The sequence below is a fragment of the Gorilla gorilla genome, chromosome 2, assembly GCF_029281585.2.
Source record: "Gorilla gorilla gorilla isolate KB3781 chromosome 2, NHGRI_mGorGor1-v2.1_pri, whole genome shotgun sequence".
NCBI classification, from domain to species: Eukaryota; Metazoa; Chordata; class Mammalia; order Primates; family Hominidae; genus Gorilla; species Gorilla gorilla.
This window is the reverse complement of record NC_086017.1, coordinates 201,592,349-201,612,284: the sequence shown is the minus strand read 5'-3', so window position 1 is coordinate 201,612,284 and position 19,936 is coordinate 201,592,349. Positions and strand designations below refer to the sequence as shown.

The 19,936-nt window shown below is 40.1% G+C and overlaps 1 protein-coding gene across 6 annotated transcripts in view; it reads right to left on the bottom strand.

The window, feature by feature from the left end:
• The window catches only part of IL1RAP (interleukin 1 receptor accessory protein), a 149,077-nt gene extending 132,449 nt beyond the window's left edge, over window positions 1-16,628 (bottom strand). The window contains exons 1-2 of one of the 6 annotated variants that reach the window (XM_063704459.1): window positions 16,447-16,628; window positions 9,975-10,182 (exon numbers count right to left, since the gene is read on the bottom strand). In XM_063704459.1, the coding sequence (XP_063560529.1) occupies window positions 9,975-10,057 (83 nt within the window). In that variant the 5' untranslated portion in view covers window positions 10,058-10,182; window positions 16,447-16,628. The remainder of the gene's footprint in view (window positions 1-9,974; window positions 10,183-16,446) is intronic. The other 5 variants (XM_063704461.1, XM_019024722.4, XM_063704460.1 and 2 more) reach the window with 5 other exon arrangements.
• Between the last annotated feature and the right edge of the window lie 3,308 nt (window positions 16,629-19,936).

The following is a 19,936-nucleotide window of genomic DNA, read 5'->3' as shown; positions in this document are numbered from 1 at the left end:
TTTAAGCCGATGTTCTAATTGTGTATACACTTCTCCTTGTTCTTCACCTACTAGAAGCAAACTTATCAGGGAGTTTTTAAGAAGAGTTATCTAGGCATACCATAAGGGCATCGGAGTTGACAATAGCAGCCATAGGTGAAATCACTTTGGCTTGTAATGTACACTAGCATTTTTAATTCCCAGAATGGTCCAGAACATCTTATGATGACTCTGGGTCACCTCCTTAAGTGAGAACAGAAGAAAGTTCTGGGAATGCAAATTTTCCACCTTGATTATTATAATAGAATCCTCATTAATTGCCCCACTTATTCCCTCTCTAAGCCAGATCTAAAATACAGATCTGATAATGCCCCTCCCTTACTCGAGAATATTCATTGTGTCTCCGTGTCTTATAGGATTAAGTATGAATTTCTTAACAGAGCATTTAAGGTCCCCAAAAAATAGTGCCTCCTTGCATTCAATGATGATGTATTCACACATTATCTCCCGGTCAGACTGGGCTCTCTCCAGGGCAGGTTCCTGTTTCCCTCCTTCACTTTATGTTTTCATTATCTTCCCTTTCTCTAAGACAAAAGTCACTTCTGTTTCCTAACTGTGCAAAAATAGTTAAACTGGAATGATGTTTCCTAGAATTCCTTACTCTTTATGGTTCCAAGTTAGGGCTGCCCATAGAGAACTTTATTCAGAGGGTCTGTCTAGGCCTCTAGGTAGTACTGCAACTCACATACGTTGTTGCTGATCACTGGCTCACTTCCTAGATGGGGCAGCAGCCAGGCCCACTGCTCTTTCTTTTTCTTTTCTTTTCTTTTTTTTTTTTTTTTGAGTCAGAGTCTCGCTCTGTTGCCCACACTGGGGTGCAGTGGCGCTGTGATCTTCGGCTCACTGCAACCTCCGCCTCTCGGATTCAAGCAATTCTCCTGCCTCAGCCTCCCGAGTAGCTGGGATTACAGGTGACTGCCACCACGCCCGGCTAAATTTTTTTTTTTTTTTTTCTTTTGAGACAGTCTAGCTCTGTCGCCAGGCTGGAGTGCAGTGGCGCGATCTCGGCTCACTGCAACCTCCGCCTCCCGGGTTCAAGTGATTCTCCTGCCTCAGCCTCCAAGGAGCTGGGAGTACAGGCATGCATCACCACGCCCAGCTAATTTTTGTATTTTTAGTAGAGATGGGGTTTCACCATGTTGGCCAGATGGTCTTGATCTCTTGACCTCGTGATCTGCCCGCCTCAGCCTCCCAAAGTGCTGGGATTACAGGCATGAGCCACCACGCCCGGCCATTTTTGTATTTTTAGTAGAGAAGGGGTTTCATCATGTTGGCCAGGCTGGTCTCTTGACCAGGCTGGTCTCGAACTCCTGACTTCATGATCCACCTGCCTCGGCCCTCCCAAAGTGCGGGGATTACAGGCTGAGCCACTGCGCCTGGCTGCCCACTGCTCTTTCAATTCCTGCCAGATCTTCCCTTTAAACTCCTCCGTCTGAAGCCAGGCAGATATAAAATTCCGTGGCTAAGAGCACCAATCTCTTCTGCAGAACACCTATATCATCAAACTAGAGACTCAGGGGCTCCAATCTGTCCTCTTCCACGTTACATCCAGATTTCATTTCTGACTGTCTGCCTGCCACAGGCAGAGGCAACAGCCTTCAACGGACTTCCTAACCAGTGCCTTCTCAGGATTTCTTAACTGTTCTCTCATCTCCCAAATATCCTGCCCTAGGCCTTCAGTTGCCCAGTCTCTCCCACAATTGTAGCTCTCTCTGATAAATCGCACAATCCATATCATTCACTCACCCCGGTCAGACCATAATTCATTTACCACTTCTCCTTACCAATCTCTCTCTGTCCAACCTGTCCATCACTTCAAGACTCACTTTAAATACAACTTCTTTAAAAAGCCCTTCCTGAGTTACACAATTGTCTTTCCTCTGAAATACAAAAATGTTTTGTTACCTTATATATCTTTTCAAAGTACATTATGTATTCTCATGCTATTTGAAATACTGTATAAATTGTATTATAAACCCCTGTGTATGTTTTATCTTTCAGTTGTGTTTGTGTATTTGCTTTTTTAATTCTCTATATCTCACCAGTGTCTTGCCTACAGAAGTTTCTCAGAAAATGCTTATTGTCCAAAAGAGTAAATGAATTATCCCCACCAAGCCTCCCTTTTTATTAACGCAGGCAACTGAAACCCAGTGTTACTATGTGTGGTATCACCTCACTTATATGAAGACTGTTTCTATAGCAGCCATAACTTTTAACTTCCTTACCTTGGAAAAGAGTCTCTCTAGTCCACATTCAAAGCTATGTATTCTTATTATATGCCCGGTCCAACAAATTCATTACCCAGCTTCCTAGTCTACAGTAAAGTAGAAACTGTTAATTGTATGGGGAATGGAGAGCCAGATATGCCGAAAGCAATGAGAATTAGCAGACAATAAGAGAGAGAAAGGCCAGCAAATTTATGAAAATCAGACTACACAAATTTAACAGTATATCAGTCTGGGACCATTTAGTATACAAGTAAATGATCTCACCTCAATAAATTCCAAAGGAATTACAGTCCACTCCAATTAGCTGTGCTGCATAACTAAGATTAAGTAATGCTCCATATTTTAGAATAATCTCCTTCTGAAATTATTCTTAAAGCAAAAATTTAAGAAGAAAGGTATATACTGAAACTTGCCATTTAAAAAAATCCTGCAGTTCCCACTCTCAGAGAGAGAAAGATGAAAAAGGAGATGCATTTATTTTCTTATGTATTCATTCAGCAAATATATAGTGAGTGCCAATTATGAATCAGGCACCATTCTCGTGTGTGTGTGTGTGTGTGTGTGTGTGTGTGTGTGTGTGTGTGTAGACCTTTCCTTAAAATAATTTATCAAATAGTGTCAGGAACATCGAAACATCTGAACTTTACTTGGAAAATGTAGAAGGATAAAAGTTACACCTTTTAAACATCCCATAACAAGACCAAAAGCAAAAAAAAAAAAAAAATGTAAATAAGCACCATATTGGTTCCCTACAAAGAAGCAAACAAATGTAATCCACAAAATAGAACTCAGCTCATTGTTACCAGCTTCTTCCAGGTCAAAGTAAACTGTCAACTGGAATGAAACTTCTTGCCTTCCACATGCAACCTTTGCCTCATTTCTCTGCCAAATGTGTCTTCACTGCAGGGGAGGTCCCTGGAGAATCCAGAGGTGTTGCAACGCTGCAAAATTTGCTTTCAAAGAAAAATGTGGCAAAACACAAGAAATATTTGATTTTATCACCACAGCCCTGCAAAACACACATAGAGGCAAGCATGTCAAGCATGTCAAGCATGTCACTTTTTATTTTTATTTTTTAGTTGTAAATTTGGTTTACGACTAAAATTTGTATATGGCTGCAGTAAGGATTGAATGAGATAATGAAACTAAGACATTCAGCACAGCTCCTGGCACACAAGAGGCACCAGATCAATATTAGGTCCTAAACCTCCAGCAAATTCTGTAAATTAACCTCATTCAGCGTTATCTGGGGCAAAACTTTAGTCTTCTGCTGTTTTTTCCTTGTCACCCAAAATGCTCTGGGATCATCGCTGGAATACAGAGTAACTTTCCAGCAAGGTAGATCCAGGCTAGGGAGATAGATAGGCAAGGTTGGAAGTGCTGCCTTTAGCTATGTCAGATGTATGGAGGAAAAAAGGGTGGTCACACAGCACCTTTTGCTCTCATGTTGTTCTCCAGAACTGGCCTTCCTTCCTATAAGAGGGCCTTTCAGAATCCACACTGCATGCCCTGCTGAGGGCAGGGTGCCAGGATGAGCCCTGGAACAAAATTAACATCACTGATTATATGATTGAATCTTTGGCTTTGATTTTTAAAAGAAAGTTAATAAAACAAGCACAACTAAAAAACTGCCTGGTACATAATTGTAATCATGTTTGAGGAGGTTATTTTAGTTCAAAAAATAATAAAAACAGTTCAGATAGACTCAGCTCTAATTATGTTCCAGGAACTGTGCTAAGTGCTTTACATGCACACTTCATGTAATCATCACAACAGCCCTACATTTGTGCCAACAACATAGATGAAGAAAGAGGTTTAGAGATGTCAGTAATTTTACCATATCACAGAGGTAGTGAGTACCTTCTGCCTACCTAGGTTGTCTCAGTCTAAAACCCACGTTTTTATCACTATTTGCTAATGAAATGATACAACTTGAAAGAACAGGTTCACAGATTAATTCACTGATTCAATACGCTTATTGAACTATTCCTTCATATAAGGCACCACAAAGTAAGTGGGACAAATAGAGGTGAATAAATGTGCAGGTTTACTCTTTACAATCAAACAGCAGAATAGTATAATGATTAAGCTTGCTCAATTTCCAATATTGACTCTACCACTGATCAACTCTGTGATTCCGGGTCTCAGTTTTGTCTTGTGTAAAATGGTGATTATAACTTCACTTGCCACATACGGTTATTCCGAGACTTCAAAAAGAAATTATTTATAGAAAATTTGAAATAGAGTCTGGCATATGTTATCAAGCTATTTTAAACTCATATTATGAAGAGGCATATATGAGAGTATATGTGCATGGGCCCAGTAAACACATCACGGAAGAGATGACCTGTAAGCTACTTCTTCAAGAGTTAGGTACCATTTAAATTTGTAGAGTCAGAAAGAAGAAATTGATCTTGTATGGAATTTAATTTGCCTTTCACATGCTTACTCTTCGCTACAACAGATTTCAGAAACTGGTAGCTGAAGTTTCATAAGGAAATAGCTCTAGGTTCAATGTTTTGGGGAATTGATTACATAAAACACCTACACAAGAACTGTAAAATTTCCAGCTGAATTGAATTGAGCAATAGTGCATACATTTCCATCCATTACTTAATGCATTTGGAAATAAGAATGGTATCATTTGAGAAAAAGCAAAGCCACATCTAGATACATAGGTTTTCCCTATTTTAGCTGGGTTTTTGTTTTCCCCTTTGAAATGTTCTAATGGGAACGAGAGGCTATGAATGAAACATCAATGAAACCAGATTGTCTTTCTCATCTGTTCATAACAGCCTACATGATGAAATCAGAGCAGTTGGTCTTCTCATCTTATAAATAAGTTCTTCCATTTTCCTTCACTCTCTGTTCAAGGCTCTAAATACCTTTGACCTGCTCATCATCCTGCTTCTGTCTTTTCAGTGACTTCCTGCTACACTTTGCGTAAAATCCAAACTCCTCACCATAGCCTGCAAGACCAGTCTGACCTAGGCCTTGCCTATCTTAGAACCTTATTTCCAGCTCTTCATTGCCTCTTACTTGGCCCACTACCTCAGTGACGACCTCAGGCCTATCCTGGGTCCTTCTCAGGCTTTTGTCTTAGTTCAAATGTCAGTTTCTTGGAGATCACTTCTCTGACTGGTCTACTTAAAAACTGTCCCTCTTCTACGTCCCTCCAACGTTGGTTGCTGTTTTAATCTTAGCTTTTCATTTCTTGTCCTGAAATCACTTCTATTTCTTCTGTTTGTCTGTTGTCTCTTGACTCATATGTACATATTTTCATCTTTCTCCCTATCGCTATAGCAACCTAACAAGTAAACACTTCAACACCTCTGTTTCCTCAGGTAGCTTTGAAAAACTCCTAAATATATAGATAAATAGACACTTACACTTATTTTTACATACACATATACATGTACAGATGCATATATATGTACATAGACATAAATTATTACTTCAATATTTAAATATATACTCAACACTCCAAAAATACACACATACGATTATATATACATATGTATATGTATGTGTGTAAGTGTGTATATATGTGTGTATATGCACATACATGTATGCCAAATTTTATTTCAATATTACATGTATAATTTACTTTCATCCAGTTCTATCTCTTTCTACTTCTTGGGGACAAATAATCACATTAACATCTATCCATACACTTATTTATGTATCATTGCCTCCTTATTGGCCATTTGCTATTTGCTAGAAACTATTCTAGGCACTTGGGATACAGCAATAAGCAAATCAAGTGTGTCTGTCCTTGTGGACTTCATATCGGAGGTGAAATAAAAAATAAGAAATGAGGAAAGGATTTCCTATTCAATAAATAATGCTGGGGTAACTGGCTAGCCACATGAAGAAGATTGAAATTGAACCCCTTCCTTACGTCATACATAAAAATTAACTCAAGATGGATTAAAGACTTAAAACCCTGGAAGACAACCTAGGCAATGCCATTCTGGACATAGGAATGAGCAAAGATTTTTCATAATGAAGACACGAAAAGCAGTTGCAACAAAAGCAAGTATTGACAAATAGGATCTAATTAAAGAGCTTGTGCACAACAAAAGAAATGATCAGCAGAGCAAACAGGAAACCTACAGAATGGGGGAAAAGTTTTGCAAACTATGCATCTGACAAAGGTCTAATATCCAGCATCTAGAAGGAACTTAAACAAATTTACAAGAAAAAACAACCCATTTTTAAAAAATGAGCAAAGGACATGAACAGACACTTTTCAAAAGACACACATGAAACCAGCAGGCATATGAATAAAACATCACTAATCATTAGAGAAAATGCAAATCAAAACTGCAACGAAATACCATCTCACACCAGTCAGAATGGCTACTATTAAAAAGTCAGAAAATAACAGATGCTGGCAAGGTTGCAGAGAAAAAGGAACACTACACACTGTTGGTGGGAGTGCACATCAGTTCAACCATTGTGGAAGACAGTGTGGCAATTCCTCAAAGACCTACAAAGAGAAGTACCACTCAACCCAGCAATCTCATTACTGGGTATACACCCACAGGAATATAAATTATTCTATTATAAAGACATATGCATGTGTATGTTCACTGAGCACTATTCACAATAGCAAAGACATGAAATCAACCTAAATGCCCGTCATTGGTACACTGGATAAAGAAAATATGGTACATATACACCATGGAATGCTATGCAGCCATAAAAAGGAATGAGATTATGTCCTTTACAGAAACATGGATAGAGCTGGGGACCATTATCTTTAGCAAACTAACAGAGGAACAGAAAACCTAATCCTGCATGTTCTCACTTAGAATTGGGAGCTAAATGAGAACACATGAACACATAAGGGAAAACAACACACACTGGGGCCCATTGGAGGGTGATAGGTGGGAGGAGGGAGAGAATCAGGAAAAATTACTAATGGGTACTAGGCTTAATACCTGGGCAATGAAATAATCTGTATAACAAATCCCCACGACACAAGGTTACCTATGTAACAAACCTGCACATGTACCCCTGAATTTAAAATAAAAGTTAAATTTTAAAAATAGACCAAATAAAATAATAAAATAGTATGTGTAAGCTTATAAGGTACCAAATGCCACAGAACAAAGGAAAAATAAGAGTAGGGTAAGGGAGATCAGGATTTCAGAGAGCAAGCAGCCCTATTCCTGCTTCCCCTACCCCAACTCATGCAAGTTCAAGCAATCCAAGTAGGCTTCCCTGAGGAGATATTGAACAAAGACTTTAAGCAAATGAAAGAGTTAGCCAAGTAGTTATCTAGGACATTTAGTTAGAGAGGAAATAAAATGTAAGTTAAACAAAGTCATGCAAGGTATTTCAAAGACTGGCTTATACAGTAAGTAAAACTGTGTTTTAGGCACTTCATATGTATTAAATTACTTACTTCTCCCCACAACCCAATGAGTAACATAGAAAAGTTAAATAACTTCCTTACGTTTACACTGAGGGAGCAGAATTTGAATCCAAATTCAAACCCCTACAATATCCTGCCTCTCAGTACTGAAAATTCTAATCCAGTGATTCTAGATTTCAGTGCAGAAATCCTAGATATCTGCTCATTTCAGAAGGTATCCACGTGATTCTGATGTGAAAGATCCATGCACTGCAATTTATCACTGGTCCAATTCCTCCTACACATGAAAGATTCTGAGATATTTTAAGGTAAATATTACATTCATTTCCTATCCTTTGCCATCCCAATTGTTTGCCAAATTGAGGCACATTCTCTTAGACCAGCTGGGGCATCTACTTGATATACTCCCCCTCTCCATCTGAGAGAGGCTTTGGGTAAACAGCAGCACTGAATGAAGAGGAAGGAATGAATATTTACTGAGTGCCTTCTAGGTGCCAGCTATTAAAAGCTAGAGGCTTAATATATTTTTTCTTACTTGAACCTTATTAATAAATAGAGATAGATAGATAGATAGATAGATAGATAGATAGATAGATACATAGATACATAGATAGATACATAGATACATAGATAATAGGAAGGAAGGAAGAGGAAAGAAGGGAAGGAAGGAAGAGGAACGAAGGGAGGGAGGGAGGGAGGGAGGAAGGAAGGAAGGAAGGAAGGAAGGAAGGAAGGAAGGAAGGAAGGAAGCAAAGGCAGGCAGGCATGTTTATTACCATTTTACAGGTGAGAAAACTAGGTCTGGACAGGCTAAGCATGCAGTATCTAGAATTCAAACCCAGCCTGATTCCGAAGCTCAGCCTACTTCTTACTACCTACTCTATTCATTCAATCTGCTGCCCCCACCACTGTCTCACTCTGTAATTGGGAAACTGAAGTATAATCTTCCAGAAAAGTGCTACTTAGTGTGTATTACCATTCTCAAGTCTCCATCATTTCTATAAACAGAAACAACTCACATTTTAATGAGAGTCAAGCTTCTTCTGTGGGCACTAAGAGCTCAAAAGAAGAAAGCAGAAAATGTGTACTCATAATGCTAGAATCCAAACTAAAGCAAAATATTTTCTCCTTTATTTTGTTGTAGAAAACTATGGAGATTAACAGTGATACAGAACTTGCTTTTTTTTAAGAAAGGCTCTATTATCATTTCCCAAATATTAAATGTCCATGTGCCTAACCGAGTCATCTACTTTTTCTTCCCATCCCCAAACCTGGGTCCTGAAGGGGATGGGGCAGATGGGGAATGATCTGTAGGTCAGAGTAATGTGGCAGAATCACATCCTTAAGGACATAAAGGGGTCTTTATGGATCTGACTCTCCGTGCAGTACCCAGTTGTAATTCTCACCAAGGCCAATGAGATACCTCCTAAGACATTGTTCTACAGTCACAGATTTATAAAACACTCTACCTTAGACATAATATTTTCCAAATTGCTCATTTTCGGGGTGAAAGCAAGGAGTCTAGAGAAGGAAACGTAACTAACCAGGACCAGGGCTGATTGACTGAGGAAAAAAAAAATGACATAATCTTGGAGTTAGAAAACTAGGGTCCAAGTCCCAGTTCTACTATTTATTAGCTGCTTGGCCATAGTAAATATGTAGCCCCTTTGAGACTCAGGATGTAAAAAATTAGCAACGCCTGCCCTGATTACCTCAGAATTATTGCAAAAAAAAGTTACATGTGTATACATTTGCATATACAATAACAAGCATTTTGACGACTTAAAGTTCTACATAAAAAAAAGCTGTTATTATTTCAACCTGGATCTTTCTTTTTCTAATTTAGTATCCATCTGGGCATGCAATGGAACAATTCTCATTGCTATTGTTAATTGTAATATAGGTTAAAATCCCTATGCATAAGCCTCTTGACAAATGTCATGGCATATGATTGACACTTACCAAAGGCCTGACAAGATGGGTTTTATTGTCCCCATTTTACAGATCATAAAAATAAGGCAAAGATAGACCAAATAATTCAGCCAAAGTCAAACCCAGGCAGATCAGTTTTGACATCAATGTCCACTATATTATGGAAACACAATTTTAAGTTGCCATAGCATCTAACCATACTGGCGTTAAGAAACTGCTATCAACGAAAGGAACATTTCCAGACATAATGCTTATAAAATGACTGCTTCTCATTTCTCTTGCCATTAGCATTGATTGGCAGAGGAGGAAGCTGTGTAATCATGAGGACTTTTGTGCCAGAAAAGTAGAAATCACAAGCATCTGCTGGATATAAACTAGACATAAAAGGTTACCTGTTCTCATGTTCAACAGAAAATAATAGTTGAAGTGATGTAAATTCCTCAATGCTTTTAGAAATCTTGAGATCGAAGCTCATTGCAGCTGCCCACTTCAATGGAAACGTCCTACTTTCTCTCTGGCAATTTATTTATGACACTTGACACCGGTCTTGCTGTCAATATATGCAAACGGGCACTTCAGCATCATCCTTCACTGTGTTTTCTGCAAAATGCCCTTTATTATTAGGACAGAAATGGGTTTTCCCATCATTGAGCCAGTAATGTCTAACCTTCTTGGAGCCTATGACTCCTTATCATTGTCTGATTTTGTGACCACAAAATTAAAGGAAATTAAAACTACTTTATTAGTCTGTAGAGGCAAACTTTGACACAATACTATTGATAAAGCACGAGAAATCCAGAAAGTCAATTTTGGGCCTACTGACGTAATATGAACCCATCATCCATTCAATTTTGCCCTTCTTATATACGAGTCACTGTGCTAGGCACAGGGCAGAATAAACCATATCCTCAGCAGATATTTTAAGGTAAATATCACATTCATTTCCTATCCTTTACCATCCCAATTGCTTGCCAAACTGTGGCACATTCTCTTAGACCAGCTGGGGCATCTACTCAATATACTCCCCCTCTCCATCTGAGATTCATTAAATGAGTAATGATTTGGGTAAACAGCAGTGCTGAATGATGAGGAAGGAATGAATATTTACCAAGTCCCTTCTAGGTGCCAACTATTAAGAGCTAGGGGCTTAATATGCTCTATCTTTCTTTAATTTCACTAATAAATAGAGCTAGATAGAAAGATGATTGACACACAGATTAGATAGAGACATTTGTAAGTCTCTCAGCTGATGGCATGGCTTATTCTGTCCTGTGCCCAATGGGGATGAACAAAAACAAAAGCACAAATTACAAATTCCAGGACCACAGTAAAAAAATAATAATAATAACAATAGAGATAGAAGATGTTATATGCATTTAAAAGGGGTTTTGTGAGCTGGAGAGAATCAAGAAAGGATTGGAGCAGTATGTTTGGAAAGGAAAGAGTAGAAGAGGAGAAGACAGAAGCTGAGGTAGTGTGATGTGAGGATACAGAGATGGGGCATTTACGAATCTGGTTATATGAGTTTCCAGATTTCATGGTGTGGTATCTAGTAAATATGCTGTAGTGGACCAAAAGGCTTTGCACTCAGGCCCACGCAGGTTCCAATCTTTACTAATTAGGAAACCTTGGGCAAGTCTATAAGTCTCTCTGAGCCTCAGTTCTTTCATTTGTAAAAGGCAAATAATAATATATATCTGAGAGTTATTTTTATGTTGAAATGAAATGACAAAAGTACATGTGCTGATGAAATGCTGATTTCTCTTGCTCATCTTTGTTTGTTCAGAAAAATACATCTCCAGGGAATAAAACAGTGAGTATTTTCTTTTTACTCCCCTTTCTCCATTTTAGCTTTAACTTTTGCAAATAGATGTGATTACAGAATCTCAAAGTTGAAAGGAATCTTAAAGATACACAATGCATTATCGCAGAAGAAATTTAGAGATCATCTAGTTCAGCTCTCCCACATTTTAGGTCCAAAGGTAAAGATATTTCTCAGTCACAGGCAAGGTAGTACCGGGATGAGGATGTAGGATGATGATTGGGTAGGTCATTGGTCTCAGTCTAAGTCCTCAGTTCTAGTCCAGAGGTGGGACAATTGGAAGTTCTTCCTAACTCTAGAATAAAATGCATAGATGAGTCTCAGCATCATGTCTTGCTTTGTGCTGTTACACAGGCTGATATGGTTTGGCTCTGTGTCCCCACCCAAATCTCATCTTGTAGCTCCCATAATTCTCACATGTTGTGGGAGGGACCCAGTGGGAGATGACTGAATCATGTGTGGTAGGTCTGTCCCATGCTATTCTTGTGATAGTGAATGGGTCTCACAAGATCAGATAGTTTTAAAAATGAGAGTTTCTCTGCACAAGTTCTCTTTTTTGGCCTGCTGCCATCCACATAAGATGTGACTTGCTCCTCCTTGACTTCTGCCATGATTGTCAGGCCTCCCCAGCCATGTGGAACTATAAGTCCAATGAACCTCTTTCTTTTGCAAACTGCCCAGTCTTGGGTCTGTCTTTATCAGCAGCATGAACACAGACTAATACATAGGCCATGCTACGTAACTCTATGAGCCTCGGTTTCCTAAAAAAATACACAGGATTATTGTGAGGATTGAATGAGATGATATATTTAAGATACTCAGCCCAAATAATGATGGAGACAAGTAAAGAGTACCTGTTAAATTATGATGATCGTAATTTAATAGACTAATACATTGAAGGAGTTGTTAGCAGAGGACAGAATCAGTGTTTATTAAATGTTTTCTATGAATAAGATGTTGAAATAAATAGGGACTTAAGCTTCTAAGCAGGCATCAGTGTCCCTATTTCCTAGCTGCAGAGCCAAAAGATCATCTCTATAGAATAACTTGCCTCAGATTTCAGCCAGACTCTCAAAATCCACACTACCACAGCTGCTAAAGAGAGTTAGAATAAAGTCAGACCAAAGGGATGTCTCCTAACAACCCTATCAGTGTAAATCATGCATTATCATTTTAAAAAAAAAAGGCAGCAAATGAATGGCTAACCTGAATTTATCCACCAAAATATCACTTACCAAATGTTCTGTAACCTTCCTATTCTTTGGTGTTTCTTTTTTCTTTTCTTCTTCTTTTTTTTCCACGCAGAACAATTTCCAAAATGGGCAAAGAGCACAGTAGGTGGCTCTCTTTAATATTTCATGGGCAAGGCAACAGTGACTCACCAGATCCTACATCTGTGTCACCAGCAAAAGCCTGATGAAGTTGAGCAACAAATGAAGCTGTGTATAGGCTGGAGATAATCTTTGTTTTTTTCTGCATCCTCTGATTTCCTCAAGCCACATTCTGCTTTCCTAACCGTGCCAGGTAAGATGATGCTAACTGCTTACCTATGGGAGCAAACATATGCTCCAAAATGCCAAAAGCAAGGAGCAAAATGTTTCTTCTACAACTGCGTTTGCAAGCCTGTGTGCTTGCTACAAAGAAGAGAGATCTAATGGCCTATGAGAAGTCTCAGCAGATGAACAGCCCCACTGCCTGGGCCAGAAACAGATCCCTTCATCTTCCAACATGAGCCTCCAGCCATCACTTTCCACAAGGAGGAGTGAAACTCCAGACAAGTAATCAGCACTACCAGGAAGCAGTGGTCTCTTTCTGCAAATGCCACCTTTGCACATTATTCTGTCTACTCTACTCAGTACCCACAAAATTGTCAAAAAAAAAAGTTGAATAATGCTATGGACGCTCATAACATTTGTTGTTCAATCTTCTTCCCAGCCTTTGAACTAGCATGAGGATGGCAGAGGGAAGAAACCACTCACAACAGGAAGAAAAGAGTGATATAATTCTGTACTTTATGTCTTCTTAGTACCCTTTCTCTTAGGAATCAAAGGTGTATTACATCCAACACAGGAGAGTAGGAAGGTTGTCTTAGAGACCATTGCTTTAAATACCCTCTTATGACAGTTGGCCCCACTAAACTCTACAGAACTGTGCTTAAGGATTGTTCTCTTCGCAAGAAAATACCCACTTTTCAACAAAAAGGATATCCTGAAATAACCAGACAAATAAGGTCAACCTTATAACTGAAGTAAATTGTTAAATATCTCATTGGCGAGGACAGAGTGTGATGGGAAATGCCCTAAACTAGACATGAAAAGGTGTGAACTGTATTCCCAGAGTTGAAACATACTAACACATGACTTCTAGCAACTTTTCATTTCTCTGAGTCTCATTCCAGTTATGTTCTAAATAAATTGAGACTAGCTAAGAAGAGATATCATTTAATGAGCACCTATTCACTACATGTACTTGACATTATTCTATTGAATTTATTCTTTATACAGATTTTTAAAGTAAGCATTTTTTTTTCCATTTTAGAACTGGATAAAACAGAAACTTCAAATGATTAAATAAACTGCTCAATATCACCCAACTACTCAGGCATGAGAGCTGGAATTTGAAATCAAGTAGGTCTGACCACAAAACCTGGGCTCCTTCCTCTATTAATATTCTTGCCACGTCCTCCCAGGGCTATTGTGAGTAACAAGGAGTATCATATATGCAGAATGCACTTTGGAAATTTTAAAGTTCTATACATATATATGGTTTTGGTAACAAGTAATAATCTGTATAAAGATATGGGTATAATTGACCAACCTTTCTTTGAAGAATCAGAACCAAAGGAATTAGCTTTTAATCTCCCTTCCATCCTCATGATCTGACCTTATTTTGAACATTTTCCTTTTCCCCCACAAGGCCCCTGTCTCTCAGGCACACATTCAGTCATATCCCAGCCAGCTCACCACAATGCATGTACATGGAACAAGCTGATAGAAGCAGGTGATCCCATCCTTTACTAATGCTTGGTGTGGGAGGTACCTAAGTGGGCACCACTGGGCTCTCATCTTCCATCAAGATGTATCACACTCTGTTCTCAAGCACTTACCAATACTGCATACAAATGCTATGGCCTGTGAAGGAGGCAGCCAACTACAGATGCTGGACACTCAATTTAAGGACGCATGGCAAAGCCAGTAGATAGTAGTAAATCATTGCATGAAGTTCATCAGAATAAAATCAATTGTCATGAGAAGGGTAAGGGTGTGGGAGGGAATCCATTTAATTTTAAAATACCAATAATACAGGAAGACTAGTGTAGGCATGTGAATGTCTGTGTGTTCGTGTTTAAATAAGGCAAGTTTGTGTCCAGAAGGGTCTGCATTTAGCAGCATCTCTGTACAATCCAAAAGAAATATATGAGAATTTTGTTTGTTTTCTGATACTAGATGAAAAATGTAAGGTTGCTCGACTGACCTAAGAAAGATAGAAGGCTTAGAATAATCTGTAACACAGCTGCAACTTCCAACTTTCTCTTCTTGTCTTTCTGCCTCTCATCCATTTCAAGACCCTCTTTGTCAATAAAGGATGTCTCAGATCAGGGCAGTTCACAGGCCTGAGGTTTGACCTAAAAACTAGTAGGAAATTCATATCACCGAGAAACATCAATTTTACATTTCGAGCTAAGCATCCATGATCCACATCACATATGGACAACATTCAGAAAATTCTTATTATAAAAGAGCTGCTCAAATTCAAAAGAAGAAAGACACCACATTTACAGATTTTTTTTAAATGCCTCCGTAAGACAGTATGAAATCACCTTTCTGAAAACCCACTGTCTGCAAGGTTACTATGTAACAATATTTACAATAGTTGCCATTGGTTTTGAACCAACCAGATGCCAGGCCAGGCACTGTGCTAAACATGCTACTTGAATGATCCCATTTCATCCTTCCAACTACCCAAAGGGCTCATTGTGACCATTATAAATCTCCATTTTTCGGCTGGAAAAAAAAAAAAAAAAGAAAGGAAGAAAGAAAGAAAAGAAAAACCCAGTATCAGAAAGGTGAGATAACTTGCCCAAGTTCACACAGCTAATACATGGAAGAGCTGGAGTCAAAACTCAAGTCCTCTTTCTCATCCAGTAGCTAAACCAGGGATCTGTACAGCAGAGCAGCAGAATGCTTCGCGTGGCGCCCTGGTTCACAATTTCACAACCAGAAGGTGGAGGGAAGACAGGCTGTGGGCTAGCTCTTAAAGGAAACAGCAGAAGTTTGCTTTTATGTTTGTGATTTTCTCTTTAACTCAGCTTCCTTGCTCCCTCTCAGTATTTAGAAGAGGGAAGGGGCTCTATGGTTCCATGAAGTCAGCTCTTCCCAAGTGAGGGGCACCCTGTGCCCCACAGGGCCACTAGCTCCGCTTCCTCCGGGGCTGGGAAGAAACAGTACCATAGGAGGTCACCGGCGCCCGGGCCTCCCTCCTCTCTCCCCGTGCTCCTCCAGAAGCTGGTCCGACACCCTCGGCAGGGGCATCTTTCTGAGAAAGCAGGTCAGGGGAAGAGGGAGTGAGGCTGCAAGCAGCATTTTCCCAGGCTGTCACAGCTCTGCGCTGAGAGCGACGTGATACCGAGTGGGCATGCTGGGACACACCGCTTCCTTCTGTCCTCGGCGCTTCCAGCAGCGGTCTGGAGAAACCAAGGAGGAGATGGGGGCGGGGGGTGGTAGCGGGGAGGGGGCGGTGAGGAGGAAAACAACGGTAGACCCCTCAAAGGGCTGAGGATGGGGGCGGCAACGAGCAGACGTCCCACAACTGCGTTACTTAAATCCCTGCAAAGCAAAGATAGGTCTCTGAACGTTTGGGTTCGAATCCGGGCTACAGTCCTAACTAGCAGTATGACCTATCCCAGCCGCTGCCTCGTTCTGTGCCTCAGTTTCCTCTTCTGTAAAGTAGGAGGGTTTAACGATAGGATCTCTAAGAATCCGTCTACCCTGAGATTCTGCGGCTTGGTGACTTCTGAGCCCTCACGGCGGCGCGAGACTCACCTTTCTTGGGAAGCTGAGAGGGCGCAGCAAAAGCAGCCGGGATGGGTGCAGTGTCGCCGGGCACTGCTTCCTTCCGCGCCTCTGGCCAAAGCGGACCCCGGAGACCTGGATCCCGGCAGTCTTTCCCAGTGAGCCTCTTACTTTCCGCCGCACTTTCTTTTCCCCCTTTGGGGCTCCTCCCCCGGAGCGGCGCGATTGGCCACGGCCTCACGGCTCAGGCCCCACCCGCCGCCTTGGCTCGCGATCCACCAGCGCTCTGGGCTTCCAGGAGCTGCGGCCGCGGGGCGGCGTCCTGGACGGTCCCGCCCGCCGCCAGGAGGCGCGGCGTCGGGCCCGCCTGCGGACGGATGCAAGGCTGCGCTCGGCCCCTTCGGCTCCCTGCCACCGCCTGTGCGGGCTTGAGCGCGCTGGGAAAGGAGACGGTTAGTCCTGCAGCGCAGCTCGGCACGCTGCCAGGCGCTGTGGGAAGCTACGCCCCTCACTACACACCGAGGCGCACACATGCGCTCATTGCAAGATCGTGCTCTCGCAGTTGAGATCGGTGCCACCCTGCCCTTTCTTCCTGTCTCGACGTATTTAGCAATCATGCTGCAAGGCCTTGAATCAATTCAGATTGGACGATTTTCGCAACCACCCTGTGCCGGCACAGAGCGCGGCAGGATGTAGATGCGATCTCCGCAGTCCTGAGCTCTTGCTGTCTTGAACTGACATTCATATGAGCAAGCAATAGGACATGACAGCAAGACTAAATCTGTATTGTCCACTGGTAATATACCCATTGCCTAGCACAGTGCCTGGCACAAAGTAGGCACTCAATACATGTATGGTGAACGAATAAAAGAACTAATAGGTTACATAGAAGGAAGTAATCTCAAAACAAATATTTCCCTTCATTCATTTCCATTTCCCCAAGTTTTTGCAAGAGTCTTCCTTCAGCTGCCCTCTGCCACTCTAGATGGTAGTCTGTAATATATCCCGGGAAGCGTTATAAAGGCTTTCATTAAGTCATCTCTCTTGTTCAGGCACCTTCTGCTGTGTTCCTACTGCTAGTGCCTCATGATTTTTCCTGACTGGCAAGGCCCTTCATGACCTGCCCCCATTTCTGAAACCCCCTAACCAAAGCCACCTACCACACTGACGAGTCTTCGCACATACCTTGCTCATCACATCTTCTTTTCTCCTCCTCCTACCTAACTGAATCCTACTAATTTATTTTCGAGAATCAAGATTCAGAGAAAGCATTTAAGGAAAAGGAGAAAAAAGATGTGAAATAAGAAAAGGGCCCAGGTGAGTGGGAAGGAAATGAAACCAGCAGATGCCCGTGCTGCTAAAGGTGCACAGCAGTACGAAACTCAGAGGCTGCCCCTGCCCTGGCGGAGCTTCAGTTCCTAAGGTGAAATATCAGTGTAATTGGAGCCATAGAAATGTTCATGATACTTTACTTCTTGACATCACTTATGAAAATTAATTGCTCAAAATTTTTATTTATCTCTGGATAACTGGGACCCAGCACCTGCTCACACCATTGTCACTGAACCAAAGAGAAAATAATCCAAAAGAATTTAAAATGTTACCTGTATGAAGCAACAATAAAACTTTTTCTGATTTATTATTCATTCCTTAAATATATTCTGGGCACAGACTTATATATATATATGTAGTACACTGAAGCATTTACACAGTGCTTACAAAATAAAAAGGTGCAATCATAAGGACTTTGTGTATATTAACTCAGGTAACCGTCAATACAACCTGGAGGGTGCTATTATTATCTCCAGTTCATAAAGGAGATAAAGGGAATTTAAATAACTTGACCAAGGCTACAGGCCTACAAGTGGAGAATACAAAATGAGACTAGAGACACTCGACGTTCATGCTCTCAGCCGCTACTCAGTCTCATGTACTACCTAGAAGCCAAACAGATGCCAGTAATTCAGAATTGAACCAGATGTTTTCCTGGACATTGAAGGGCTACTCATAGCTTAAGGAAGATAACATTAAGACGAATAATCATATAGACAAATATTCATAGTATATTGTAGTTTGAACACAATATAAATGGTTGGAAATGAAAATGATTAGTTAACCAATGCTGTCTACTCACACAATAAAATATTTGCATCATAACTATCATATTATGGAAATATGTCTACAAAGATAAAGGCTTACAAAATAAGGTTGAGTAAAAGTTGTGGAGAGATGAACATCAATTGAAAGGAATGTGAAAAAATGTTGATATGTTAGGATTACAGAAATAGAAACATCTCTTTTTCCTTTTACATTTAAGTGAAATAAACCAAGCACAGAAAGACAAATTTTGCAAATTCTCACTCACACGTGGGAGCTAAAAATTAAACAATTGAACTGAGATATGAGAGTAGAATGATGGTTACCAGAGGCTGGGAAGAGTAGCAGAGGCAAGGGAGTTGTGGGGAAGGGAGGATGGTTAATGGTTGCAAAAATATAATTAGCTGGAATGTATAAGACCTAGCACTTGATAGCACAACAGAGTGACTACAGTCAACAATAATTAATTATGCATTTTAAAATAAGTAAGAGTGAAATTGGAATGTTCCTCAAAGAAGTGACAAATGGTCAAGGTGATGATACCCTGTTGTCATTACCCTGATGTGATTATTACACATTGTATGCATGTATCAAAACATCACATCACCCACACATATATACACCTATTATGTACCCATAATAATTAAAAATTAAAAAATGTTATTCTAACAATTGAGAAAAATATTTTAAAGCTATACCCATTAAATATCCATCACATACTAAACATTTGATGAATAATAGTTGCCTAAATGAATAAATGAAGCTACAAATTCATTGATGTCAGTGACTAATACTGCTGGATGTATAGAAGATGCACAATAAAATATTTTGCAATTGATTGATGTATTTGGAAAGGTATTATTATTCTCTTCTTCTCCCAGCTTTTACCCTCCACCTTTTTTTTAGGTTATCTTTAATTATCTTGCTGTAGCTGTAAGAGGCATCAGGAGTTTGCTAGTCTCTTGAACCCAATCCATTCAGACTTTTATCTCTACCACTCCACAGTCAGCATCTGTAATGATCTTCACTTTGCCAAATGTGGTGATCAATTCTGTCTTCATTGTACATGTATCAGCAGCATTAGACACAGATAATCTGTTGCTCTTTCACACTCTCTCATACTTGACTCTTTGTTTTTCATGTATTTCATCTGCTGTTCCTTATCAGATTCTTATTGAATCCTCTACCTCTTCATGATCTCTGAAGGTTCCAGTGTCCTAGAGCTCAATCCTTGAAGTAGTTATATTCCCTATGTAGGAGAACTCAGACAGACACATAGCCTTCTAAAATATCAATATGATAATAACTTGCAAATATAAATCTACAGCCCAAACCAGACTTTGTATACCATATTACCTCCTTCATAGCTCCTTCTTGGATGTTTTAAATACATCTCAAATTTTACATGTTCAAATTCAAACTT